Genomic DNA, 27,413 nt, shown 5'->3' on the forward strand with positions numbered 1-27,413 from the left:
GCTCCCCGCCGCGGGCTGTCCCGCCTCCGCCGCCGGTTGTGCGCAGCCCGCTGCGAAACCCTCGCCGGGACCCTTCCTGGGGGTTGCCCCTACTTCGTTCGTGCCGCTCCCGTGCGATGCAACCCGCCGCTGCCCCCCGGCGAGGCGACACGGCGCCCCGCTGCCTACCCGCCTGCCCGCCGAGGCCGAGGCCGAGGCCGAGGCCCCTGCCCCATCCCGCTGCCGGGAGGCTCCGCCTCGGCGCGCTCCTGCTGCCGGGCTGCGCGAACGCAGACGCGTCCCCGAGGAACTCCCGGCCGGACTTTGCCCGCCGCCCCCAGCCGGGACGGGGCGCTCCGGGGGCTCCCGCCAGTCCCGCACGCGCCCGGCGGGAACCGGGCTCTCGGCCGCTGCCCTGTGAGGAGAAACGCCCGTCCCGCCGGCGCTGAGGCGCGGTCCGGTACGCCGAGCGGAGGGTCCGCGGCCGCAGGCGGCCCGCCCCCGCCGGCTGCCGAGCCGAGCCGAGCCGCGCCGCGGGGCCCCGGCCGCCACCTCCGCGGGCGGCATGGCGGCGGGCGGTGCGCTGTGCGGCTCCCGGGAGGGCTCCGCGGGGCTCTGGGTGAGTGAGCGGGTAAGCGAGCGCCGCGGCACCGTCCCGCTGCCGGGCCGCCCCTTCAGAGGCTCCGTCAGAGCCTGGCCCGCAGCGAGCAGCCCGCGGTGCGAGCGAAGGGAGCGAGCGGTGGCGGCGGGCGGCCCCGGCCCGGCCGCGGGGTGCGCGGGTCCGACCTGCGCGGGGCCGGGAGAGCCGCTCCGCGGGGCGGCACGGCCCGGGCGGGTACCCACGGCCCCTCCTGCCCCTCGGGTGGCAGTTGCCAGCCTGGTACTCGAGTAAGGCGGCGGACAGACACGCTGTAAGCGGTGAAGCGTACGTCCGTCAGAGGTGGCTGGTGTTGGGGACTTTGCTCCCAGGGACGAGTTTTCGCCCCGGTAGAGAACAGCCCAAGTCTTTATGCAGTTACAGTAAGTTGGATGAGAGTTGCGTGGGAGCGTGCAGTCGGGCTGCGCTGCTGGAAGGGTATTGAAGTTAGTCCCTTTATTGTCTTGAGAAAGATTCTGCTGGATGACCCACTACGGAAATACCTTTGAAGGGGCTCTGTTGAGTTGATCAGTGCAGGCTCACGTGGATTTCCATCCCCAGGGTCGATAAACTCTCATAATAATTTGTGGGCCGTTAGCTGCTTCCTCTCTTCATCGAGTGATTCCTTTCCCCTAGCCTTGCTTTGCATTGTATCCTCCACATAAAGGACTCAAACCGCCTCTGCAAGCTGCTGAAGGAAACATACGCTTGCCTGTTTATCTACACTTGCTGTATTTTTAGTATTGTTATGTTGGCAGGTGAGATCCAACTATTTGTTCAGTCAGAAAAAATTACAAATGGATTATAAATACAGATGAGGAAGTGCAGTTACCGTGCCGTTTATGCACTAGAACACTTCTTTCCTCCTCCATTTCACCAGCGATTCCCTACTGACTATTCTGATGGTTCCCAAATGCCAATAATCTTTTTCATTCCCGAATTATTTTTTGTCTTTCCACACGCAATAACTTAAATTTCCTCTCTTTTTTTTCTCCCTAGTTGTGATACGTGATGTCCTTTCTTTGGCATCTTTCACTTTTCCAACCTTTCCCCCCCGCCCCTCTCTTTCTACTTCCATTCCCTCCAAAATGCCACTGCTAAGTCCTCCCTCCCTCCCTCACCTGTGACACCTTACTATTCTCCAGCAGCCCCTCTGTGGCCAAATGTTTTTTACAGTTGAAACCGTAAATCAAGTTCCTCTAACTTTATCGTAGATCTCAGTTGTAGCATTAGCAACTTGCAGTAGCTGGTGAAGTTCTGCATACATACATTAGCTTTACTGTTTCACTTCTGTGTTGATTCTGTGACAGAACTGGAACCAGACATGGTATACAAACACCCCAAGATTTACGTGGTGCTTTGAGAGTACAGTCATTGCTTGGATCCCTTGTGCCTATCTTTGGATCTGTTTTCCTTTCTACTACTTGTATCTTCGACACAAAACCAAAGGCTATATCAGGATGTCCCACATCTTCAAAACCAAAATGGTAAGGGTGGAGGATGGGGTTTGATCCTAACATTATCACAACTTTGATGCAGAACTTAATTTTTCTAAATCACTAACTCGTTTCTGATGATCCATCTCTGTGTTTGCTTTAACGTTTACTCACTCAGGTGAGTAAAGCCAGGTCAGTATAAATCGAGTAAAGTTTTAGGAAGAACTGTCATTAAGATCTTCTCCCCTCTACTTCCAGTCGGTTCCCTGCTACTTCCTGTAACGCTCTCTATCCCAAACCTGCTCTTCCACCTCTCCAGTCTAACCTCCTAGGCTGCTTGGAGCATTCAGTTTGGTGGATTGTCCCATCACCATTTCAGTCCATTCCAACATGTGTTTGCTGCCTCTGCCCCAGGTCCTTGGATTCATCCTGGTAGTACTGTGTTTTTCTAATGTCTTCTTCGTACTGTGGGAAATAAGCCAAGGAATCCCACGGGCTCCAGCATTCTTCATTAGCCCTGCCGTGGTGGGAATCACAATGGTAATTCTTCCTTTATTTTGTCTGCGTGTGGCCTAGCTTAGCCCTCCTGGGGCGGATATTGTATTTCCCATGTTTCTCAGTATCTTTGAGCACAAAGATAGCTGATGGAGAGTAGAAGGCTGGAGATGTGCTTTGTGAGTTTCTGCTGTGTGATGCAGCAGGGGTTTGGAGTTGCGTGGGGCAGACCACTGGGTGTACAGCTACGGTATAGAGCCCTGTGGGCAGAGTACACCTCGCAGGAGTGGAGGTAGCAGGAATGTTTAGAAAGAGGCCTCACAACAACAAGACAAGATGTAGTTTCTCATAACCACGGTATGCGATTTAGTATGGTTTAGAATGAAATGGGATTTCTGTTCAACCTAAATGCCTATCCTCCCCTTCTGTCATTGTGTCTTCGTAGCCTAGATCCTCCCAGCCTGTTGGCCCACTTGTAGTTTTATTATTTGCCCTTTCTGGAGAGACATTCTTGAGTGCAAAGTTGCACATAATGCTTTTCAGTTTTAGCCTTCTAGGAACAATGCTGCAGCTCGGAACATCTTGAAATGTTTGAGCAAGAAGCTAACTGATTTTTCTCTATTGTATCTGCTAATTTGATAATAATGTTTGGCATTCCATTGCCGGCTATTTATTTGGACAAATTCGTACTTCCTTGCAGATCCTTGCCGTGTTCCTTACCCAGGCAGAAAGAATGATGGGCATCCAGTCTTCAGGCATCCTGTTGATTTACTGGCTGCTCTCATTCATGGCTGCAGTTGTGATGTTTAGTTCCAAAGTCCAACATGCCCTGGAAAGAGTAAGTGAAATCACGTATCTTCAGCATGCAGGGGTGTGAAGTCTCTATACAGCCAGGCTCTTTTTGCCTCATTGGTTGCGAGGTGGAGAACCAAGTTCCTCTCCCTAAGGTACATGCTGAAGAAAAATGATTGATGACACTTTGTCATCTCCATGCATGTTGTCCCTTTCAATGTAGACAGAGTGTGGTTTTCTGAGAGCTCGGCGGACTTCGTATATGAATAAAAGCAAAATGAACATAAACGCTGTCAGTAAAAACTGGCCTTACACCAGATTTTGTATCAGCATAAATATGTTGGTATATTATACATTTTTATTATTTGGATATTTGTGGTGAGTGTTTATTTGGGGAGGAGTGCTAGCTGGGTTTACACATCTGAGACTTACTGTCAGTGGCCATTTTCTTCAGGCAAACAGTTGTACCTTTCCATCACAACAAGGGATAAACAAAAGCTTATGTTACCTGTGTGTTTAAGTAATAGGGGAAAAACATGCGGCCACTAAACAAAAGACAGTTAGGAACTTGCTTGTTCCTGCTGTGTTGAATGATACTCAGGCACCAGGCCTCTTGTAGAAATAACACTCTGCCACTTCTTGCTACCAAAATACAGTTCCAAAAATACCCGGACTTTTTCCTTGGTTTTTCTCTTTCTCGTTCGCGAAATTAATTAGAGAGCCCTTCATGGAGCCCCTTAGACACACCATTTATAATAAAACCTGGCAGCTGCTTTATTGTATCAACAACTCATCCCACTAGGTGAGCAAGGAGCTTCTATCCCTCAGAGCACCCAAAGTTCACTGAATAATGATGCCATGTGGACATCTGACTTGACGAGACTTCTCTGAAGCCTCACGATAAAACCGTCGCTATAAATAATACATATGTCCGTTATTTAGCATTTTCTGATACTCCAGTTTCAGGAGTTACCTGTTTAAGTAGCTCTACATAACTACAGTTTAAATAAATGGACTTCATGCTTTGAACCAAAACTCAGAGCTTATGGCTGGTAGAACATGAGAAGCCATCTTTCTCCACTGATTTCACGTATTCTGTTTCGTAGGGCTTCCTGGAAGACCATTTCCGCCACGTTACTACTTACCTTTATGTTAGCCTGGTGCTAGGAGAACTTGTTTTATTCTGCTTAGTTGATCACCCTCCCTTCTTCTCTAAAGCTGTCAACAGTCCTGTAAGTACAGTGTAGCTTTTCATAATGCATTGCTTCATTGCTCAAACGGGAATTTATGGGAGTACACAGGAACGTGAGTATCTGGGAGATGTAAGATGCATCATTCTGTATAAAGGCTGACGGTTTTAAAAGGTAACCTGCAGAATTTGAAATAATAGTACTCTGTCTCTCGATGTGTGTTTTGAAAAAACCTCTTCTATCCATATTTATGTTTCTTTTCATCGAAACCAGTAGGTAGAGCTCATATTGCTTCCCCCTGCTCTCCTGTGCAGCAGTACTCTATAAGTATGAGTAAGGCAGAGCTCGGTACTTCAGAAAATAAATGTCTTTGGGTATTAAGAATGATATTCTTTGTTCCTCCATTGGAAACATTCAAAGTCTAATTCTCCAAAGTCTCCCGATCCCATTGATCCTCCAAAATACATCTGCACTGTCAGGGTCAATGAATGGGGGGGGTGTAACTTTTTGATTGCTTTGCCTGGGGGAGCACAGAGAAGGGGATTATATTCATCTGACACATGCCCTTTTCTCTATATAAATATCACCCATGTTTTTCCTCCCATCAGAATCAGTGTCCAGAAGCCAGCACCTCTTTTCTTTCCAAAATCACATACTGGTGGTTCTCTGGGTAAGAAAACACAGAAAAAGACGTGCTTTTGCTAGAATATCAGAAAAAACCAGCAGCGTAAGAGAGGGTGTAGATGATAGCCAGTAGGAAATATCTCAGCCCCCGGGTTAGCTTATGCAGTGAGTATTTTAAGTTCTTTCTCTGGGGACTTGAGGTATTCTCACAAGATCAAATTGTGAAAATTTAACTTACTTTTCTGAAAACAGTTCAAAACACAAATTGTGATTCTAGATAATTCTCTTCCCCCTTCCAACTACCCTTCCAGTGCCCTCCCAATTTTGAAATAGACCCCAGCAATCTCAAATGATCACGGTACACCAACCACAGCCCTATTTGCCTGCCAGACCTTCCTGTAACAAATGCTGGGCAAGGGGAAAATAGTGAATGAGGACATTGGCCCAGCCTGCTGCTTAGCATTCAGAAGTAAAATGATTACATACCTTGGGCCTAATGTCCACTACGATAAGGCCTCATCTGTGTTTCACTGAGTCACAGAGTAAGTTAAACTGAACTTTGTCCCCCACTGCCCAAGACCCAACTCTCAGTATGGACTAGAAATTAGGGCTTACTGGCAAATCCTCGTTATGTTGACAGAAGATAGCACAGGAATTTGAAGCAAAACTGCTGTTCCTGAACACTCATATTTATTCTGGGAAACGATAGTCCCGAGTAGCGTTTTATGTAAGTACCTATGTGCTCACTGTGGTGCACTAACTTAAAGCCCATCTGTTTTGAAAACGTTACATGCATAACAAATCCTTCTGTGCTTACCTTACAGCAGTCTGTGTGTTTTCCAGGCTTGTCTGGAAAGGCCGTCAGCAGTCCTTGAAGGTAGATGACTTATGGCCAGTGAGGAAAGAGGACTCCTCTGAAGAAATTGTTGCTTGGGCTGAAAGAGAGTGGAAGAAATGTCATAGCAGAACCCAGCAGTGAGTACTTGATCTAGAGAGTGTGTCATGGACTCAGCTGGGCAGTTTCTCTCTTGCGTCTAGATTATATAAACAACTAGGCTTACAGGTGCTGGTATGCCATCTCAGAACAGGCTTTAATGCCCTCCGTTCCCCACAGAGTGCTAGACAGACTGCTTCAGCACATATTCAGGCTCAGAATGTAAGCTCTGCTAGGTGCTTCCTGCCTGGACAAGAGAATGGTTGAAAGATTCAATCCTACTGAATTATTTGTCCGTTAAACAAGAAGAAGAAAAGGATAGCATACATAAAATGGTCCAAGTAATGCTCTGCTGTGAAAACTCGGGGGTCTTTACCCTTCAGTAGGTGAGCGCTCAGTGGGTGAGTTCCTTTGTGCAAAACTTGATTTTAAGTGTTGAAATCTGCTGGAGAACATCCTTCCATTCCTGGAAGCATGGAACTGTAAGGTTTTTGTGCGAGGGATCATTTTTTGATGAGTATTTTTACTGGACATGGCATGAGACCCAGTGTGAGATATTTAGTGGTTTTTTGAAAGCATAAGATCCCCAAGCTTTCTCCAGTTGCGGCTAGCTTTCTCGTTGTTTCTTTCCCTAGAAAAATGGGGTCTGCTACATTTAAAAAGGGTCAGAAGAGTGAAACTGGCATAGCAGAAGCTGAGGAGACAGAGGTGCTACTGCAATCAGAGCACAGTCAGAGCAGGCCCCTACTGAAAGCGTTTTGGAGCATGTTTGGAACCTATTTCCTTCTCAGCACTGTCTGCTTAGTTATCTGTGATGTCTTCTTGTTCTCCATCCCAAAGTTACTGAGGTATGTGCATATTTATAATGTATTTCTATCACATGTACAAGACTGCTGTGTGCATGAGCTCACAGAGGGATGTGTATGTCATGTCAGCACCCACAGAGGTGGACACACAAACACTTATCTTTTGAAATCTCCTATTGCTGATGCAAAGAGCTGGACTATCACTTGTGCTAAGCCTACAGTCAGCTCAGTGGGGGAAAAGAACCAAACCACTGTCTAAAGCTGTGCACACTTTCTCCGCTGCTGTATTCCAGCAGTGGAAAGGACAGGCTGCACTAAGCCTTTTGACAACTTTACTGGAACAGGAGCGAGTTATTTGATGGTGCTACATATCACATTATTTGCACAGGCTGTCAGCCACTTGCTGTAGTCTTAAGGCTCCATGTTCCCTGACTAATTATAAAGAGCACAGCTGTGCATCCTATACATCTTAAATAGCTTCTTCAGTCAGTTGACATAGTGCTTTGTGGATTGCGTTGGTACAACACAAACCTGCATTACAGTATATTTTCAAGGGCAAAATCACTTCTTAGTCATTAAGAGAAGTTCTGGAAATGTCAATGACTTCCTTAGATTATGGCTCCCAATTTGCATATTTCTGACAAAGTCATGGATTTAAGGAGCCATCCTTAACACTGAAAATGAGGTCTCCTCCGAGAAGATGCTGAGATCAAAAATTGCTTCAAAACCAAGAGTGACTAAATGTCAAAAACCGGGACATTATAAGACATAGGATACTCAGCAGTTTTTCCAATTCTTCTGCTATTTTACTGATAAACGTCAGCCAGAGAGAATACAGAAAAATCCCTGGTATTTCTGCATTTCTGTGTGTCTGATATTTCATCAGTTCTACCTGGATTCATCAACATTTTGCTCCTATCTTGCAGCCTTTTCCTGGAGTTCATTGAAGATCGAGAAGCACCTAGCTGGCATGGTTATTTCTATGCCTTCACTATGTTCCTTTTGGCTTGTCTCCAGACTCTGTTTGAACAACGATATATGTACATGTGTCTTGTTCTGGGGTTGAGACTGAAAACTGCAGTAACAGGGCTTGTGTACAGGAAGGTGAGTGTAGCTTCCTTCTCGTCTTCATCTTTTTGTAGCCCTACAGTAGTAGTTACAACATTGTTGGTACCTTGTTCTTAACAATATCAGGGGAGACGTTATTAGAAACTACTTTTAGGGTGTAACTCTGTGCTATATTCATCTCTGAACAGTATGTGGGAGCTATTTTACTATTTATTTTTCAGATCTTACCTCTGAAGGAAAAGCCAAGAAAAGGAAAGAGGAAAAAGCAACATAAACTTTGTTATGCTGTAGATTATGGTTAGGGAAAGGAGTAAATTCTTCATCTTAAAGTGAAGTCACATATCCCAGGCAACAGCATGTTTTCAGTACCTAGGATTTGACATTTTTCTCCCTCTCTTTTTTTTTTTTTTTTTTCTTCCTTTGTAAGGAAAAGAAAGTTGTTTGATGATGCCTTTACTTTCTTCTCTATCCTGTCTAGATCCTAGTTATGTCAAATGCATCAAGGAAAGCAGCAACAGTAGGTGAAATTGTTAATCTGGTGTCTGTTGATGTCCAAAAGCTAATGGACCTGATTATCTATTTTAATGGGACCTGGCTTGCTCCCATTCGGATTATCATCTGCTTTGTCTTCTTGTGGCAGGTAAAATATGATGACAGTAATTAACAATCCCTTTCTATTCTAGGTATCAAAGGAAAAAGGAGTTTTCAGAATTCTGCTTAGAGCTTTGCTGGTTTGAATAACCTGAACTTGCCATATTTTTCTTAGCTCTGCAGCATGGTGGATTCACTTTTCTTTTTAGAAGATACTTTTATTGATGTAGAATCCTCACCTGATCCTTCATTACATCCTCTCACCTGTGTATTCAGCATTCAGTCTCTTTTAGGGAAAAGACACTGAGTGTGGTAATTCTCAGCTGACTGAAAAACTTCTGCCTCTGATTTTCCTCTGTCACCGCTCTTTTCAACCAAAATGTGGTGGCCCAGTGCAGGCTGAGAGTCCAGTTCCAGCTCCTTGGCATAGTTACAGAGCGTAAAGGGGAATGGTCTGAAAGAGCAACTTGACATACTTCATCCTAAAGCCTGATTACCACAAAATCAGTGAAACAGTTTGAAGCAAAGTTATATGATATTCAAAAAGAGTACTGGATACATTGAGTGTCATAGGTATCAAGGAGTTTAGGAAGGAGAGAGCAAAACCTGAATTAGAAATGAAGGATGAGAATCTAAAAGATCCTTTTCTCCCCCCTAATTCAACATATGGTATTTTCTCAGCAGGATAAAGCCCTATTTCTTAGTCCCTGTTTTTGGCAGCACACCCAATGGAAGTATGAGCACTATAGAGACAGTTGATCCCCAGGAACTTTCCAGAGACCTTTGAGACCTTCCTTTGCTAACCAGGATGGACTGTACCTCGTGCCTGGCAGGATACTATGACCTTGGAAAATTAGTAGCCATGGTTATAGACTGTTGAAAAGTCATCCCTTTTCTAGCAATGTTGACAAGCTGAATGTGGTTGCATGGAGTTGGAGCGTAATTAACACTTTGTTTGCTAGTGTTCACAGACCATTTGTGTAGAGAATGCTTTTATCTCTCTGTGTGTACCAGCGTTTACCTCTCTAGCAAATGTAAGCCATCTGTAGAGAGATGGAACTAAACCATGAAAAACAAGCTCTCTGTTTTGATACACAAGTCATTATGAACCCTGAAATCCAAGAGCTGTCCCAAGAGTTGGTGGCACAGTGTAGTGCTACCATTTCATCTCACTAGTTGATGTAAATTCAGGCAAGCTGGGTTACTTATGCTGCAAGAATGGTTTGTTGAGGGTTTGGGTTTGTCTTTTAAACAAAACCTGGTTTCGTTTCGGGTCACTTACTTGTGCCAGCCACAAGATGTCCTCCTTAACACATCGAAGAACAGATGGGAAGCAACAGAAATTATTTGAGTTGCCAGCGTGCTTCTGGATCGCTTTCAGCGCTGATCTAGTTCCTAAAAGGGAAGCAAATAAATTCAGCAGAGCACGATGACAAGAGTTACCCTGCCTGGAGAGTTAACAATCCACAGTGCTTAGGAAGCACAATTCCCAGGAAAGACAAAGGCAAGATTAGAGTAAAGCCTTAGCCATGGGGGATGTTAGGCTTAAGTTCAAATAAGAGGCAAGGTGAGCAAGGGGAATGGAAAACAGTCGTTTCTAGGAATCACCAGAAGTTCTTCCTCTTTCATTTTCTCTCTGGCAGCTTCTTGGGCCATCTGCCTTGACTTCGATTGCTGTATTCCTTTTTCTTTTGCCTCTCAATTTCATGATCACCAAGAAGAGGAGTCAGTTTCAGGTACATTTTGCTTCATAAAAATGAAGTGGTATACTGACTTGAGTTATGCTAGGATACTACTTTTAAATGTAAAGCTGCCATGCTCTTCCAAGAAAGGATCACATGCAACCCAAGGCTACTGATGATTACAGTAGGCATGTAGCAAAAAAAAAAAGTAGTATTGTATTGAAGTGTATCGCTAACACTTCACATCAAGTGATGGCTTAATATTTATTATTCATGCTTACCATGACTATCTGAAGGCACATAGGAGGCTTCAAAGCCTGCAAACTTCTTGAAGTTTGGAGGAAGCTCTTGCACGTTAAGTCTTTTACCTTGTTTGCCCGTCTTTTCTGTGGTTTTTTCTGTATTGCCAGTAAAACTAAAGCTCTGAAGATGAAAAGCAAAATATTTCCCAGCCTGGAAGATTCATAAGCAAAACAGTATACACAGCTCAACTGCAGGGAAATTTATTCAGAATTCATAGGCAGGAATAAAGTGGTTTTTTCAGAGTAATTGCACCATTAAACATTCAACCTATTAAATGATAAAACTCAAACATTTATTACAGGAGACCCAGATGAAACATAAAGATGAGCGGGCCAAACTCACCAGTGCCATTCTCAGCGACATTAAAGTAATCAAACTGTATGGCTGGGAGAAAACCTTCATGGAGAAAGTACTTGGTATCCGGAAGCAAGAACTTCAGGCCCTAAAAAGATCTCAGATTCTCTTCTCAGCATCTCTAGCTTCTTTCCATTCATCAACTTTCCTGGTGAGTGGTTCACCTTCCTACATAAAACATGTGCTGTTACTTCCATTTCTCTTTGTACTCCTGTCTGGACAGATTTTTGCTGTGGGACAGCTAAAGATAATATCTGCCCAGAGGAATTGGTGGTCTCACAGGAGTTGTTGAGCCCCAGTGGAATCAGCCACACAGACACTTACACTGTCCTAACAGTTCCATGGACAAGTCATCTGGTCTGGCAGTGTGCTCCAGGCAGACTGAGCTTGCTTTTCAAGAACCACCTGGAGACCTCCAGGCTAGACAGAGTTCACAGCACAGGCAGTAGCTGCACACGTCATTTTTGCGCTTGCTGTTGCAGCTCAGCCGTGTGTGTTTTCAATAGAAAATGGCTGTGCTTTCACCTCACTGTGGTTGCAGCACCAAAACTTCCTTAAAGCAGAACAAACGTCAAATGATCAAGACTTGGTTTGTCACCAACATGCAAGGCCTTTGCCTATGGTGTTTGCAGGATGGGTACCGTGTATATTGGTGATAGCCTGGATTTAACTAAATGGGTTCCAGAGTCTTTAGGAAGGTGCCTGTCACCCTTGAACCATTTTCTTCCCTGCCTGAAGCAAATGGTTTGCTGTTCTTTTGCTCCCTTTCAGATTGCATTTGTCATGTTTGCTGTCTACACCCTGGTGGATAACACACACATCCTGGATGCTCAGAAGGCCTTTGTATCTTTAACACTGATCAACATTCTCAACACTGCTCACTCCTTCCTGCCACTCTCCATAAATGCTGCTGTCCAGGTTAATTGCAGGCTATGTTCCTTTTATTTTGACCATAAGTGGTTTTTTGCAGATCATCATTAACAGGTAAAGGTAGGGATTTCTTAGGGCTTTGAACATCAGGGCTAGTTATTTAATTGCTATTGTGAAACAGTAAAGTGGAAGGACTCGCAGCTAAAAGTACTTTGTAGTATTGTTTTTCAGAAAGGCCCCATATATTGACAAAATAGTCACCAGGAACAACTCTTAAGTCTTTTGGGGCCAGTCAGAAGCACCATTAGATCTCAGAGGTGCTTCCAGTTCTGTTTTTAATGACAGAAATCAGAATACATGGAGCAAAATCTCCATGGGAGATCAGTGGAAACCCTGCTAGCCCAGGCCAGAGAGAAAAGCAAGTCATTGTCCAGTACAAAATTGGGAAATTAATTTCCCTCCTGCACCCCAAGGAGACTGTCACATCTCTTCATGTACAGAAGCAATCACTGGAAAGATTGCAGGATGAATTGGAGAAAAAAGCACCAATTTCACTGTGTGAACAGAAGAAAAAACACAGGGAAGAATATGGGGTTTTTGCTAAGCTAAGTGGAAATAAAGGCAGTTAAGGAAGAGCTGCATTTGTCCATCTAAGCCTACGGCATCCGCAACATAGTACCTAGTCAACATTCTAAGTAGGTCTTCAAGTTGAGTCTTCACTTTGGGTTTTAGCTCCCTTTCTGTTCTAAATCTTATTCTTTCATGGGCTTCATTTCAGGCCAAGGTTTCTTTAAAGCGCTTAGCAGCTTTTCTGAATCTGGAAGAACTGAATCCTGAGAGCTCAAGCAGAAACACTTCTGACTGTGGTAAGCCTTTGTGTTAGCATTGTTGTCTTATAAGAGAAGTAGCTTCCATTGTTCAGCTTCCACTCTTAGGCTGCCTAGCATAGTCAAGAGAAAAAAATGTTTGCCCCTTACTGTGACTTTATCTCTCAGGCCTGTTGATTTCCAACGATGAAATCTAGTCTGGTAATTAACCGGTTCTTTTCATACTGAAGGTTCATTTTATGTAATATAAATACACACTGAAAGATGAAGTCACATAAACAGGGATGTTTCTGTACCCACCTTTGAAATGACAAGTGTTCTATTTCTCCTCATATTTTAGTACAGGCAAGTATCACCATAAGAAATGGGACTTTTTGCTGGAGCAAAGAAACTTCTCCTTGTCTTAGAAGGTACAGACTTACCTTAGTCATCTCAATTCTGTAGGTCAGGGTGGATGCTGCATGAACTAATTCCTCAGGGGAGTCAGTGAAACCACTGTGGAATATGTAGAGGCTTCTGAGTTTGTTTCATATTTAACATTGAATTCTGGAAATTATGAAGTCAGACAAAATGTCATCTTGCTTTTATGCTTGGGCGCACATAAATGGGAAGGTGCCTGTATGTGGATGTTGCCTTAATATATGGAGACTGCTTTCTTTACATAAATTTCTTGTCCAAATATGAAATTACAGTAATTTAAGTCAAAAAAGTAAGAGTTGATGGTATGCAGATATTATATATGACATCACTACATGCTTATTTCAAAAGGCATTACAGTTTCAGAAAAGAAACAGTGTTGAAAAGTTCTGACGTTCAGGAATGTTTTATATCCAGTGCTTTGGGCTAGCCTATCTCCAGAGTGGGGATCGGGGCTTGAAACTCAGATGAGGATGTGGATGAAGACTTTCTGGTTCGACGTTTCTTTGGAGGGATGACTCCTGCTGCAAAAAGTCAGCACGACAGGAAGAGTAACGCTGTGTAACTGAGGCCTCAAGTATGAATTTAGGGGGTTTAGTTGGTATGTTTTTATTGCTGCAAGACAATAGCAAGAATTTTGGCCATTTTCTTTTCACAAAGTGTATCTAAAAGGTGATAAGAGACTACTCTTTTTGTCTATAGGATAGATCTTACCGTGCCCCAAGGCTCCTTGCTTGCTGTAGTTGGCCAGGTAGGTGCTGGAAAGTCCTCCTTGCTGTCAGCGTTACTTGGTGAGCTGGAGAAGACGGACGGCTGCATGATCATGAAGGTAAATTTTCCCCTGCACATTTGCTTCTAATTAGGCTGTCTTCAGGAACAGTAAGGTATTAACCATTTATTGCTGAATTTTAACAAAGGCTGTATGTAGCAGCCCACATTTAATTATCTGAAGGTGCTTAGGACCTCTCAGGTGAGCCTAGCCCTTGGGAATGGGAACTGGAACAGGACTTCAAAGATCCAGTTCCATTTTCCCACTCTGACAGTGACCTGAAGTGGCATTCTGGTAAATCACATCATGTACTTGCACCTCTGTTTCCTCCTCTGTAAGATAATGAGAGTGCAGACTTATATGTTGCAGAGCTTTCTGAGACCTGTCAATGGTGGTGATCATTCCAGATTTCTATAAATCTAACTGGGAGAGTTTTTCTTCAAAGACAGGTTCCCACAGTGTCAAGTTGAGCTTACAAAAAAGATTATTAACATTTTTCCATTTTTATAGGACACGGCAGCTTATGTCCCCCAGCAAGCTTGGATACAAAATGCTTCAGTGGAAGATAATATTCTCTTTGGGAAAGAGATGAATGAAACATGGTTCAATAGAGTGATAGATGCTTGTGCACTGCAACCTGATTTGGAGAGCTTCCCTGCAGGGCAGAAGAGTGAAATAGGAGAGAAGGTACTGGCTTAGATTTATATTTTGGCCAACTTTTCCGTGAGTAGCTACAACTTGGGTGTCCTGCTTAGAACACCTACAAAAGGACTAAACTTGCAGGAGGCAGGTGCTCAGTGATTTCTGAGAAGTCAGGCCATGATTTAACAGGGTCTGAAGCCCACCTCCTGGCAGTTAACCTAACCAGAGATATGAGAGATGCTTAAGACAAAAATCAACAATTCCAGGTCATTCTTGGGTCCTTTTTTGCAGGAGAGTGGAGTTGCTCCAAAGAATCTGCCTCTGCATCTCAAGAGCCCTATTTGGAGGGAGGGAGGGAGGGAGATGCACTGATTTAAAAATAAGGAAGTCATAACACCTTAGTGTAAAATGGAGCCAACAGTTAGCAAATATGCTGTAGCTTTGGAATAAACAGTGTCAATACATTTGTACAGGGAATAAATATATCTGGAGGGCAGAAGCAAAGGGTCAACCTTGCTCGTGCCGTGTACCAGAAGGCTTCAATTTACCTACTTGATGACCCCCTCTCAGCTGTTGATGCCCATGTTGGACAGCACATTTTTGAACATGTTCTTGGACCCAACGGCTTACTGAAGGACAAGGTGTGTTATAAATCCCAAACTGTAAAAGATGGCAAAATGTATCTAATTATCGGGGCCCCTGAAATGTTTCGAGTAAGGTGGTTACTCACTTTATCAAAGGCTCCCAAATTATTTTTTGTTAGTGGCAGCAGGTACTACTGTTAGCAACAGTGGAACAGGTAACCTCTGCAGTCCACACAGCACATGGAAGTCCTGCAGTAAATCTCGCCTAGGAGGAAGACTGAGAAGTTAGGTTTTCCTGAAATACTGTCTTTATCCTCATGCGAACCACATGCCTAGTTCCAGCCTTACTTCTACAGCAAGTTTATAGTTCTTTGGTCTTCCATTGACATTATCCTTCTCCCTTTTTGAGATTTACTTCTAGTATAGTTAGGAAGAGCTGTCTGATCTCTTCCAGCTCACTGTATCTTATCATAATGTCTAGTCCCATCACTTTTGAATGGTTCAGTGGCACCTTTACAGTTCTCATCACCCAAATGTTCATCACTTAAACTTCAGTCTTAAAAAAATCCATCTTAAACACTTCTCTTCCGTTATTGTTTGCACTGGTTGCATTTTGTTATTCCTTGGTACTTCTCTGCTGTCAAGCAATCTGGATAATAATAATGTGGCTACGTGAGAAGGGATGCTAGGGCAGCTCTATTTGCTTCATGGTATAAATTGCCTACGAATACTTGATTCAATTTCACATTGTAGAAGGAAAATAGATAATTTATTTCATTAGAAAGTCCAATTAAAACAGACGTGTCTGATTACAAATACCTTTCTCTTCATGTGGATTGGTTGCAAGTATCAGAATGTAATTATTGTATTGAAACAGAAAGACTGGCAAAGAAAGAATGTATCAGACTTAAGCAGTACTCAAAGGGCTTGATTGTAGATTAGAAATTTAGAACATGCCAATTTGTTATCTAGGGAAAAATTGCTTTTCATATGTCCGTTCCTACATGTAATTATCTGTGCAAATATGCTCAGAAATTTAAACGTAAAGGAGCTGCACTCTAACCCCATTCAGGTTGATGAAGTTTTCAGGCACAAATTCGATTCTGAAATATTGATATCAGTGACAATAAATGTGACATACTGTCCAATTAACATCACTCTACTTAAGAGCTTCAGCCTGAGGGGAATCAATAACACGGAACTGGTCAGTGAGCCAGGCAAAAGGTCCTCCTACACACAGGGTGCTAGCCTAGGACTTCAGGCTTCAGTTCCCATTCTCATTCTTTTATGCCATACCTGACACAAAGGAAGTTGACTCACTGCTCCCGAGTTCTGCACTTTCAAAATGGGCACAAAGCTGTACTGCAAAGATAAACTTCATTAAAGAGACAGTCAGAAGTGACAAGAATAAATAACAAAAATATCTCCAAGTTAGTAAAAAACACAGCTCACGCTGAGTACATGTCTTTCTTCAGAAGACAGCTGACTGCAAAAGCTCGAGTGAGCAGGGAAACACCAGAACAATTGTAACTGTTCAATCTTTATTCAAGCAGACTCGTGTGCTGGTGACTCACACAATCAACATTTTGCCTCAAGTGGACAACATTGTTTTTCTGGTGGATGGAACGATCTCAGAGATTGGTTCCTACCAAGAACTTCTACAGAGAGATGGGGCATTTGCAGAATTTCTTCATTCACACATTACTGCAGAAGAGCAGGCAGGCACTGGTTTTCCAGGTAACCCAAATGAGTTGGAATCATTCTTCCTATGTCTGTCAGTCAATTGTTTCCTTAATATTATACTTAAGATTAAAGAACTGGCAGGGGAGGGGTCTGCTGCTGTTCACAGTAGGGAAGAGGGAAAGGAAAAGAAAACTGGAAAAGCCAGCCTTACATTTGTTTTATTATGGACATTTAAAGCCAAGGTTCAATCACAATAAGGTGTCGCTTTGTGGGGGGAAAAATATGCCTGTCAAATTAGCTGACTCATCACCTCAATATTGGTTCTTGAATAAACAGTTCCATCTTAGTAGACAACAATCATGCAGTAAACAGAATTACCCACTATATGTGCTATTCTTCAAGCCTCATCTTGATATTTCTACCCTTAGAAACAATTCTTTGTAATGAATCTTTCCTCTGTATTACCAGTCTCTCAAAGGCTATGCAGGACAAAGCAGGATTCTAAAGCATTTAGAAGAAGAAAAATGCATTTATTTCACAGCTCTAGGAGACACCAAAGGCACCATCACCTCTAGAAGTGGTCTATCACAGGAGAAGCTCTTTAGGTAAGCTTAAAGCTGTCTCAGACACTGAAGAACTTGCTCCACAGGTAAGAAACTACTCTTGAATGTGGAGGCTGACTAACATTTTCTCCATATTTCACAAGGAGTGAGAATTTGTTCCAGAGCTCCCGTACAAGGCATGTTGATACATTTGCTTGCTGTTCACTTCCCAGTGGGGCTGTAAGGTCTGACTCATTTCAAACCAGCCGCAGCTAGTGAATGCTTAAAGCTTTAGTTTGTTAATAGCTTGACAAAGCCCAGTCCCTGTGACAAAGATGGACAATGGTTGGGGTCACTCTGGAGGACCCCGAAAACTGCAGCCCTCAAAATAGGCGTGAATATAGACGTGGATGGGTAAGGAGATCCAGCTTTAAAATACTCATTGCCTTGTCTAAAAATTGAAAGTATTTTTGTTTTCTTTATGAAGTGACAATTCAGTCAAATCTTCTGCTATGGGAAGGGAGACCATTCCTGCAAGTCAAGACTCTACCACTGCTGCAGCCACCAAAGGAAGATTAATGAAGGGAGAGAAAACCCAGCATGGCAGGGTAAGCACAGCACCTTCCTATACAGGCAAAGACACATACCATGGGTTTATTACTGACCCACTCATGGCAGGCAGGTCAGCTCATTGCCTAAGTTAAACCAGTGCAACTCCAGGGAAGTCAGCTGAGCTGTACAAGTTTGCCCTATAATTGAGAGAAAGTAATTTCAGCGTTATTTTACACAGCACCTTCTATGCAAACTGTATCTCCCTGGATGCCCCAATCCAAGCACTGGTCCCAAAATCAGAGTAATGCATGTACATTGCAGAGAGCACATTATGGAAATGAGAGGGGGGAAAAAAAAATAATTTATGACCACTTGAGAAGAAAGATCCTGATTCAAGAGTTGACCTGAAGGGGGAAAGCGCACTGAGGCAATCAGGGTGATGTGGTGGTAAGGGACAGAAGAGGATAGATTACAAGGGACTTGTAATCTTGAGTCTGTCCACAAACTCTTGAGGCTGGTGGGAAGGGGCAAAGAAGCACATCACTGTTCTCATCTTGCCCAAGGGAAACACCTCAAAAGGCTGAGGCAAGGAGGGCACTGTGAAAGGAGACAAGCAGACATGGGATTCCAGCTAGGAGGAGTCAGGCATGGATGAGGTGTGTATTCAGTGCACATTGTAGCAGCAGTAAAACATGGGGAGAAAACAAATAGCTAAGGCTACACAGTGGTACTGAGACGAGATGAGAGTAAGAAGTCAGACGCCCCAAAGGAGGCAGCTCTTCCCCTAGGAAAGCACAGTATTAGCCAGTATTAGCACAGTATTAGCCAGTATCACCTCTGCTGATCAGCAGTTACTCACACAAGGAGTCAGTGGGATACATGGTAGTTCTCATTCACACCGAGAACAAATGAAAACCACTGCCTGGCATAAAGAAAGCCTTACGTGCATTCCAGCAGTAACAAGAGCCTATTGCAATAACGTTTATCAGTTGACAATAATCACTTATTAATACCATGGATTTATTTAAGTATGGCTTCATTATTCATCCATGAGGAAAACAAAAAAAGAATTAACATGGTTGTTATGACCCATGACATATAACCGAGTAGGTACGCCATAATAAATCATTCCATTGTTTCAGACCTGCTTTTCCTTTCTAACAAGCTTGATCCTCCCAACTTCTCCTATTTTTCCCCCCGATTGTTTCGCTCTAGGTTAATACTTCAATTTATGCAGCCTACCTGAAGGCGACAGGCTTACCACTGTGTGTGTACACCATTCTGTTGTTCACATGTCAGCAAGCTGTGTCATTTTCTCGTGGTTACTGGCTCAGCATGTGGACAGATGACCCTGTTCACAACAGGACACAACAGCACACAGAGCTGAGAGTTGGAGTCTTTGGTGCACTAGGAGTCATTCAAGGTTCGTTTAACTTGGTCACCTAATTCTCCTCTGTATTTCCATCTCCCTTTCCTACATCCAGGATGTTTTCTCAGAATATAAACAAGTGCATACCCATGGGCTCTTAGCCTCCTGGGCTTTTGGCACCAGCCCTAAAGGTTTGGCATGGGACCTAAAACTACAGGCTCTGACGCACAGAGGGGATTTCTAAGGGATCTGAATAATATTTCCAGTGTTACTGCCTGAAATTCTACTTCATGATATGCTAGAAGTGTTCTCCTGTGCCTTTCAGCAGGAAAGTTGGGTACCCTTCTGTGCTAACAGTGAATCTGTAGACAGGAAACCTAAGACTTCGAGTAATTCAAAGTAATTCCTGTCAAGCTCATTTTGTGAAGAATAAAGAATTTGTCCTGTGTGTTTAAGTTGCTGAATTCGTGGCCCCCATCAAGCTTGCTTAGAAGGTCTTCCAGCCCTCTGTAGCTACCCTACAGAAAGGGTAGTTTACCCTACAGCTCTGAGGCTTGGCTTAATTGCTACCAAAAAGGAAGTCAGCTCTTTTCACTAGTATAGCATTCACAGTACTAAGTGAAAATCATGATGTTGCAAAGGAGAACTCCAAGGTGAGTTTGTTCAGACCTACTAATAACTACTATGTTTTTTATTACAGCCCTTGGCAGATTTGCCTCCACAGCAGCAGTCCTTCTAGGTGGCGTGTTAGCATCGCACAAGCTGTTTCTGCAGTTGCTGAGGAACGTTGCTAGATCCCCAATGGTCTTCTTTGAGCAAACACCCATTGGAAACTTGCTGAACCGCTTCTCCAGAGAAATGGATGCTATTGATTCTGTCATCCCTGACAAACTGAAGTCCTTGCTGGGATTCTTGTTCAACTTGCTGGAGATCTACCTTGTCATTATAGTGGCTACACCAAGGGCAGCAATGGCCATAGTGCCCTTGACTGTTCTTTATGCTGCATTCCAGGTAGGAGCTCAAAGAGATACACAGACAGGTGAGGCTGAAGCAGCATGGCCATGTCCCTGTAGAAAGCCTCCTTCCATTTCTTAAGAGCAGAGACATGCAGAAACTAGTTTCATCATCTCGAATTGCAACTGAACAAGAGTAAATGTCAGTGGCTCTTCCCACATCACCTCAGCCTTCCAAAGCATCCCAGAGACTTCACAGAGAGGCTTGTGCTTTTCTGATGTCCGGATCAAATCCTACCTAGAGCTATATTCCTTGTCTCCTTTGTGTAAATGCAATCATATTAAGACCAAAAGCATTTTACCTTTCCTCCAGAATTCCTACACTGCTTTTTAATATAACCATGTATGCCATGCAGCTCTCCCATTGGGCTCTGAAACCTCAAACACTTTGCCAACTAAGACTGAACGTGAGGGAAGGGCAAGTAAGGGTGCAAGTATGCCTTTGCTCTCCATCAAGCAAAGGGCTGGTCTACAGGAGAAAGTAAATGTGAGTTTAGAGGCTTTGCGAGTTCTTCTCTCTTCTTCGCATTAACTAACCACGGGGTTATTCTTAAGGAAGATAGGACATAACACAGGCAGAAATGCTACCTCACCTTTTAAGGGCATCTCTTACCTGCACGTTAGGTTTTATAACACTGGGATAGTACGTATTATTGCACTTGTTGAGGCCTTCCCACATGTCCTGTGGAGCACCTCCATGGAGGCATAAGCTTTCTAATCGCTTCCCATTCCATTTCCCTTTGTACCAGCACTTCTATGTCATCACCTCCTGCCAGCTGAGACGCATAGAGGCTGCCAGCAGATCACCCATCTATTCCCACATTTCAGAAACTTTCCAAGGGAGCAGTGTGATCCGTGCTCACAAGGCCCAGGAAAGGTTTATTTTGAAGAGCAATTTTCTAGTGGACGAGAATCAGCGAATATGCTTCCCTGGAGCAGTTGCTGACAGGTACAAATCTGCAGTGTAAAAAAAATGATAGTTTACTGTCACCGCCTTGGTGAGTGGAGATAGCTGCCCTTGGGGCTTGGGTGGAGGTACACAGAAGATGAGACAGGGGTGCACAGTGTTTTGGGGGTTGGGTAGTCTTCTTCATTACCACTCACACTGCACCCCTCTCCGGCAATGTGCCCCTCACACAACCAATATGCTCCCATCTCTGTTGTGTGGCTAGGCACACACACATGCTGACACAGTGCTAGAGATATCACTTGGGTGTCCAAAATGCAGGAAGCTGTAGTATGTGCCTGGTGAGGCCCATCATCGCATGACAGAGTGCATGAGGCCTGTGGTATATGCAGAACTCATCAGATAACAGAGCCATCAGCCACCAGTCATGAAAGAAGTGAGGAGTACCAGAAGGAGTGAGAAATGTTAGACCAACTCATCCAAGAAACTGCGTGCTGGCTGCTCTCATCCAGCAGGCCTTGGAGAAAACCCTAACGGAGACCATAAGCCAACCAGTTTGGATAGACTGGAGCCATTCATGAGCTCCAAGGTGGCCAGATAAGAGCAACCAGGGTGCGACAAGAGCTTTGTTGAGCATCCTGTACCCCAGCAGCTCCACAAGTGTTTTGCAAAGTAATCACAGATTCTGTTGGGAGAAAGGAAGAGGGCACCCAGCAACAGCCTTGTACTCTCCTCCTCTTGCAGATGGCTTGCTACAAACCTGGAGTTTCTAAGCAATGGCATTGTGTTGTTTGCAGCACTATTTGCAGCAATGGGCAGAACACATCTTAGTCCAGGAACTGCTGGCTTCTCCATTTCATATGCTCTTCAGGTAACTCAGCGTTGAGTAATACCATGCTTGCCTTTCATCAAAAGCAACATACATTTTAATTTCTGCTACCATTTTAATTTCTAAGAAATCATGAACTATTTCTGTGGCTTTCTAGATGCCTTCTCCTACCAAACCCTGCTGTCACTGCCAAAACCCAGAGCATCTGGAGCACATGGTCCCTTAGAGAATGAACCTCAAACACATGCACCAGCCATCTTTTTCCTCCTGCATCTGAACTCATACTTAAGTCACAGCATACTCTGAGCAACTGAAGCAAGGTCTTCAGCAGCTGTCTTACCTGCTTGTAGACCAGTTACACAATAGCCTAAGAAACAGCTACACTATCTTTTAGCATCCAAGTCAGTAGCATTTCATTCTCCATAAACCTGCTGAGAAGCTATGGGGGGAGCTGGCTAGGCTCTTTAAACACAGCTGTACAAACTTTCACAAGGATCCATGGTTATTTTTTAGCCTTTTAAGGGATGATTTCTGAAGCAATTAGCTGAGGAGGTCTTTATAAATAAACACTAAGACAAAGTACTAGGTACCTCGCAAGCACAGGTCAAGACTTACTTTATCTGCCCGAATGCTTCTGTTTCTTTCTGCTAGATAACTGGTGTTCTGAACTGGATGGTGCGCTCCTGGACAGAAATAGAGAACAACATTGTTTCTGTGGAGAGAGTGAGAGAATACTTGAGGACTCCTAAGGAGGTAGCTAAACAGCTATTGACCTTCCTAGCAGAGGGGAACATCTCTGCAAACTAAATGAGTAACTTTTCTGTTCCACCTGGACAAAGCCCCTACTTTTCCCTTTCTAAAAGGCCAGCTATGTTTCCTTTAAGGAACTGCAACATTTGGGTTTTATCCAGCTGACTTGACTTGTTTTATAACCTCCGATCATCATTATTTCCTTAAGACTGTTAAGCATTAGGTCGCCATTAAAATAGCTTCACTTGGTAACACTCATGGAATGAGCCGTATTTTCTGCCCATATTTGGAGTATGTATTTATTGCACAAGTTCCGATGCAACTCTCTGATAACTGATGGCCGCTAGATAGCCTTTTAGCCATTAAAAGCCTCCAGTGCAATAATTTTTGTTCTGTATTCATGAAAATTATTTCTCCATACGCTGCCCTGAGATCCTACTAAAGGAGACTTTCACAGTCCTGTTCATAGGGGCGTATAAATCTTTTTTTATTGAACCACTCATAATGTCAGAACTCTGACATGCAAACAAACGTTTATCCCCATTTTCAGTTAAGATGATTGGCATCTTTACATAAAGTAAAAAGTCAACATTTGCAATATGGAAGTTTGAGGCCTTTTTCTCTTTTGAAAACAGTAAATAGATCAGGGGAATTTGGCACAAATATCTTCATAAGCTTCCTGTTTCAGTATGGCCACTTGATTTGGTAATTTAAATCAGCTTTATACATTGCTGTTTGTTTCAATCTATTTAGGCACCCTGGACTCTGAATAGCAAACTTCAAGGTCAAGTTTGGCTCACTGAAGGAAGAATTGAATTTAGAAACTATAGTTTGCGATACAGGCCAAATTTGGAGTTAGCACTGAAGCATGTCAATCTAACCATCAACGGGCAAGAGAAGGTAAGCAAAGCCACTTGTTTCAGAAGAGCTACAAAGCGTGAGCAGTGCTTTACAGTGATCCGATCTGGGCAGATACAGTCCCTGCCCTACACCAAGGTACAGTAACTTGTAAGTGTGAAAGCTGCAGTAAGGTATGAGCCCATCTATTGCACTGCACACCTCTTCTAGTACAAAGTAGTGTTTCCAGGATTGCTGCATACACTAGACATTCTTCCGAGTGAAATTTCATTTCACAGGAGGTTAGCAGAGTTACAGCAAAGGAATTTCACTTTTTAAATCTAGTGTCACATCAAGGCTCTGTTCTAGCTGCTAAGTCTTATAGTTATTCTTCCCATCAAAGGCTTTCAAGATTCCTTTTCATACAAAACAATTACAAATTATAAATTATAAATTATTCCCTTTAAGAATGTATTGCTAGACTATGTGAGTCTTGAACGACCAGCCCTGAAGATTTGATCCATGCAAAGCTGTCTCCCTTCAAAAGGCCAAGAGGAACAACGTGACAGGTCTGTCCAACTGTGGAAAACGATCAACATCAAAACCAAAAGCTTTCCATTGCGCTTTACAGATCGGCATAACTGGAAGAACAGGAGCTGGGAAATCTACTCTTGCTGTGGGATTGCTGCGATTAGTGGAAGCTGCAGAAGGAGCGATCCTAATTGATGGACTAGATATTGCTCAACTAGGTCTCCATGACCTTAGAACCATGATAACTGTCATTCCCCAGGTATGAAATTAATTTCCAAAATGCTTCAGCAGTGTTGTAAGTCTTAACACCTAGGAAGGGTTTATAAAGATTCTGTGAGAGGAGGGACATTCAGAAATTTCAAAGTTGGAAATAACCTCTATGCCATGCTAGTCTCCCATGCAATGTAACATTAGCCACAGATTTGCACCCATCAGGGAAAACCAGAGAGCTCGTTTTTATAATTCATTTCAGGAGCTGTTTGTACTGTCTCTCTGCTCAGGATCCAGTTTTGTTTTCTGGCTCTCTAAGAATGAATCTGGACCCGTTAAACCAATACACTGATGCAGACATCTGGACAGCTTTGGAACTGACTCAGCTCAAGAACTTTGTTGCAGATTTGCCCGATCAGTTGGAATATAAGTGCACTGACCAAGGGGAAAACCTAAGGTACCTTATCTGCAGAAAGACAACAGCAGGGCAGTGCCAGCCCGTGGGCTAGGAGAACATAGAGCTAGTGAGACAAGGAGTCTAATTCATTTAAGAAAAAAAAAGAAAAAGAAACCACCCAGACAGTATTTGCTGCATTATCGTCCCGCTTAGCAGCATGAAATCAAATCATAAGACACCAAGGGGAAGACCTTTGAGACTTAATCATTGTGGTGGCTTGTGTTTGTGCAGTACTTAAACCACTGGAATCCTGCTCCAAGTGCAGATCTGGGTGCTATAGTAATACACTTCCTTGATTTTCTTCATTTGTTTCACGCTGTTACCTGCAGTGCCACCAGCCTCAATCACCCTTTCAGGGAAAGGGAACAATCACCTTTTCATTACTATTTTCAAATTAATCACGTATGCTGACCCCAGGGAAAACTGACTACTGCTCTCAATTTACCATCCCTCTTCTTACTTGCAGCACTGGTCAGAAACAGCTGGTTTGTCTGGCCAGAGCACTTCTTCGGAAAGCCAAAATCCTCATTCTAGATGAGGCCACAGCAGCAGTAGATTTAGAAACTGATCTTCAGATTCAGTCCACCCTGAGGACTCAGTTCAAAGACAGCACAGTGTTAACAATAGCTCACCGGATAAACACTGTCATGGACTGTGACAGGTAATACCTTCAGCCACTTTCCTAAGGAGGGAGGAAGACCTGTGTGAACTAGACAAACCACACAGTGTTAGTGAACAGCAATTTCATTTCTGTCTTTTCTTGTTTAACCCTCAAAGCTTTGCTTCAATCAGCTAGGCACCAATAGGCTAATCAAAGATCGTTTATTCCCACATGATGTATTTCATGCTGTGTCTTATCCCTTTTTCCCCCCCACTGACAGCAAAACCATGGCTACAGCTCTATGCTTCATCTTAAAATCATGAAGCTAAAATACACCTTCACAAATCTTATTCCAGTCTCAGTTGCCAAAAAACTCTCCTCCCACAAACTCAGTATTTGAATAGTCGCTCATCAGAAACCTATTTCTATCCCACAGCTGTTTCCCAGCTGAAAAGCTGCTGGAAAGCTTGGTTCAGTAACAAGCAAGTACTGAAATTTATTTTAGAAATAACTAGAAATAACTAAGTTCCTTACAGCTGCTGGTGTATCCCCAAGCTTACACTTCTGTTTTAATGTTCACAGGATTTTAGTCTTGGAAAATGGTCGGATAGCTGAATTTGATACTCTGGAACACTTAATAGCTCAGAAGGGACTGTTCTACAGACTGATGGAAGAATCAGGCCTTGCGTGACTCACTCAGAGTATACCATAATGCCACCACTATCGGGAATAATTGACCTCGTAATTGAGTTATCTTGGTTTCACTCTAAAATGCCTGACACTCAACCAAATCTTGTTTGAGCTATAACCGCAGTTGAGTAGATGAAAAGGCGTGACTTGGGTTTTCCATAGGAAACTTCGCAATTCCATTTTCATTATGTTTCCAGATACCAAAACCTCATTCTCCTGTTGAAAACGAGCCAGTCAGTACTTAAATGCCTTGTTGCTTTTATGGTATAAAAGTAAACAAGCCAAAAGGAAAAGACCACAGCATTTCCAATTTATACTATAAATGGAAGTCAAATATACTGCCATACTTAAAGATTACAGAGATTATTTTTAAAAGCCAACGAGATTTTATGGACAGCAAGCAAGTACTTAACTGGTAGCAAGCAAACTTAACTCTTTACAGCTTGTCCTAAGTTCCAGGCAGAACAAATTTAGTCTTTTGCCAGTGTCTTAAGGACTGCTCACCTAAGTGCTGTTTTTACACAGATGTGGACTCCAAGGCAGCAGCTGGATCTAGTCACCCAAAGTGCACAAACACTGGGGGAGTAGGGGAGAGGAAGTGGGATGCCACTAAGCACGAGAGCATACGGCTGCCTGTGGGCTGCCTGTTGTCACAGCTGGGGATCAGATCCACTGCATCTCTTTCCGTGTCAGCTTTGGAGGGGCCCTGGGTGAATCGTGCTGTGCAGAGGGCTGACAGACTGCGTGGAGGAAGAGAGACAGCTTAGACGCCGGCTCACTGATGCAGGACAGAGTAACTTGGCTGGGAGTGGGCAGCAGAGCGTCATTCCTTCTGCTTGAAGGCTTGGAGCAGCCCTGCTGCCAAATGCTGGTTGGTCACAGCGGAGCATGTCCAAACATCGATACCAGCATTTCTGAATCTAATTTGGCCACAAGGAATTTGCGTGGTGGAAAGTGTCCTCCTCTGATCCCTGCAGCGTGGCACTCTGGCAGATGGGAAAAGTAGCAGGGACTCGCCTGTCAACCTGGTGGTTCATTCCTGGTTTTCTTCTTGAGTGCAAGTTTACCTCCTGCATGTGCCACCCTGGTGCCACAGAGCCTCTGACATGATCATCTTTCAGATGTTACTTCAACAAACCAAAACGGCAGCTGAAAGCAAAGCCTTCCTGGGCTTCCCACAGTGCCGAGGAGCTGCAGTCAGAGCTGTCCCAAGTCTCTCCTCGGGAAGCACAAGAAGACAATGTGACAAACAAATCACACTGTGAGATACTGCTGTTTACTGTGACTTGTTAAAGCACTTCATTTTCTAGGAAGCTGAAATAAAAATAGAATCAAGTATTGAAATGGGTCTCTTCAGTAAGCGAAAGTAAATATAGTATAAAAAGGAGTAATGGGGGAGGGGATGGGAGAGGTCAAACTGGCAAGAGTCAACACAGACCAGC

The 27,413-nt window shown here is 43.7% G+C and overlaps 2 protein-coding genes and 1 long non-coding RNA gene across 11 annotated transcripts in view; 1 reads left to right on the forward strand and 2 right to left on the reverse strand.

The window, feature by feature from the left end:
- Positions 1–18: 18 nt before the first annotated feature.
- ABCC6 (ATP binding cassette subfamily C member 6) lies at positions 19–27,315 on the forward strand. 5 transcript variants are annotated; one of them, XM_052772533.1, is made up of 31 exons: positions 19–598; positions 1,927–2,103; positions 2,467–2,592; positions 3,248–3,385; positions 4,446–4,571; positions 5,138–5,199; positions 5,997–6,128; positions 6,723–6,935; positions 7,820–7,997; positions 8,440–8,601; positions 10,196–10,288; positions 10,839–11,042; positions 11,663–11,809; positions 12,540–12,627; positions 12,929–12,998; positions 13,708–13,834; positions 14,285–14,461; positions 14,890–15,057; positions 16,476–16,737; positions 17,225–17,288; positions 17,713–17,833; positions 18,993–19,200; positions 19,847–20,157; positions 20,909–21,108; positions 21,811–21,937; positions 22,547–22,648; positions 23,399–23,545; positions 24,114–24,272; positions 24,514–24,680; positions 25,147–25,341; positions 25,864–27,315. In XM_052772533.1, exons 1-31 carry the CDS (start codon positions 545–547, stop codon positions 25,970–25,972), a joined length of 4,614 nt encoding a protein of 1,537 aa, XP_052628493.1. In that variant the 5' UTR covers positions 19–544; the 3' UTR covers positions 25,973–27,315. The 5 variants fall into 5 exon arrangements, with proteins under 5 accessions (XP_052628493.1, XP_052628497.1, XP_052628492.1 ...); XM_052772537.1 differs by having other exon boundaries at positions 16,554–16,737; XM_052772532.1 differs by having other exon boundaries at positions 530–610.
- LOC128134619 (uncharacterized) lies at positions 3,258–15,212 on the reverse strand. Of its 4 annotated transcripts, none has more exons than XR_008232793.1 (6): positions 12,441–12,590; positions 9,835–10,657; positions 5,971–6,088; positions 5,161–5,195; positions 4,485–4,569; positions 3,258–3,376 (listed from the first exon to the last, which is right to left on the reverse strand). It is a non-coding gene; the product is annotated as an uncharacterized LOC128134619 (long non-coding RNA). The 4 variants fall into 4 exon arrangements; XR_008232792.1 differs by lacking the exons at positions 3,258–3,376; positions 4,485–4,569 and adding exons at positions 13,720–13,801; positions 15,147–15,212 and having other exon boundaries at positions 5,048–5,195; positions 12,441–12,701; XR_008232794.1 differs by lacking the exons at positions 3,258–3,376; positions 4,485–4,569 and having other exon boundaries at positions 5,048–5,195; positions 9,835–10,406; positions 10,516–10,657.
- The window catches only part of LOC128134617 (multidrug resistance-associated protein 1), a 71,893-nt gene continuing 63,540 nt past the window's right edge, over positions 19,061–27,413 (reverse strand). Inside the window, exon 32 of one of the 2 annotated variants that reach the window (XM_052772541.1) lies at positions 19,061–19,128. The gene's annotated coding sequence lies outside the window, so the exon portion shown is untranslated. Of the gene's footprint in view, positions 19,129–26,260; positions 27,286–27,413 lie in introns of those variants that run through there. The other variant, XM_052772542.1, reaches the window with a different exon arrangement.

Source organism: Harpia harpyja, chromosome 21 (genome assembly GCF_026419915.1).
Source record: "Harpia harpyja isolate bHarHar1 chromosome 21, bHarHar1 primary haplotype, whole genome shotgun sequence".
NCBI classification, from domain to species: domain Eukaryota; kingdom Metazoa; phylum Chordata; class Aves; order Accipitriformes; family Accipitridae; genus Harpia; species Harpia harpyja.

Bases quoted from the DNA above. Each gene is read 5' to 3' on its own strand.
- ABCC6 (XM_052772532.1), top strand. From the start codon at position 545: ATGGCGGCGGGCGGTGCGCTGTGCGGCTCCCGGGAGGGCTCCGCGGGG. The intron at 6,129-6,722 runs GTGAGTACTTGA...TTCTTTCCCTAG, and splicing joins TGTCATAGCAGAACCCAGCA to AAAAATGGGGTCTGCTACAT. The intron at 23,546-24,113 runs GTAAGCAAAGCC...TGCGCTTTACAG, and splicing joins CCATCAACGGGCAAGAGAAG to ATCGGCATAACTGGAAGAAC.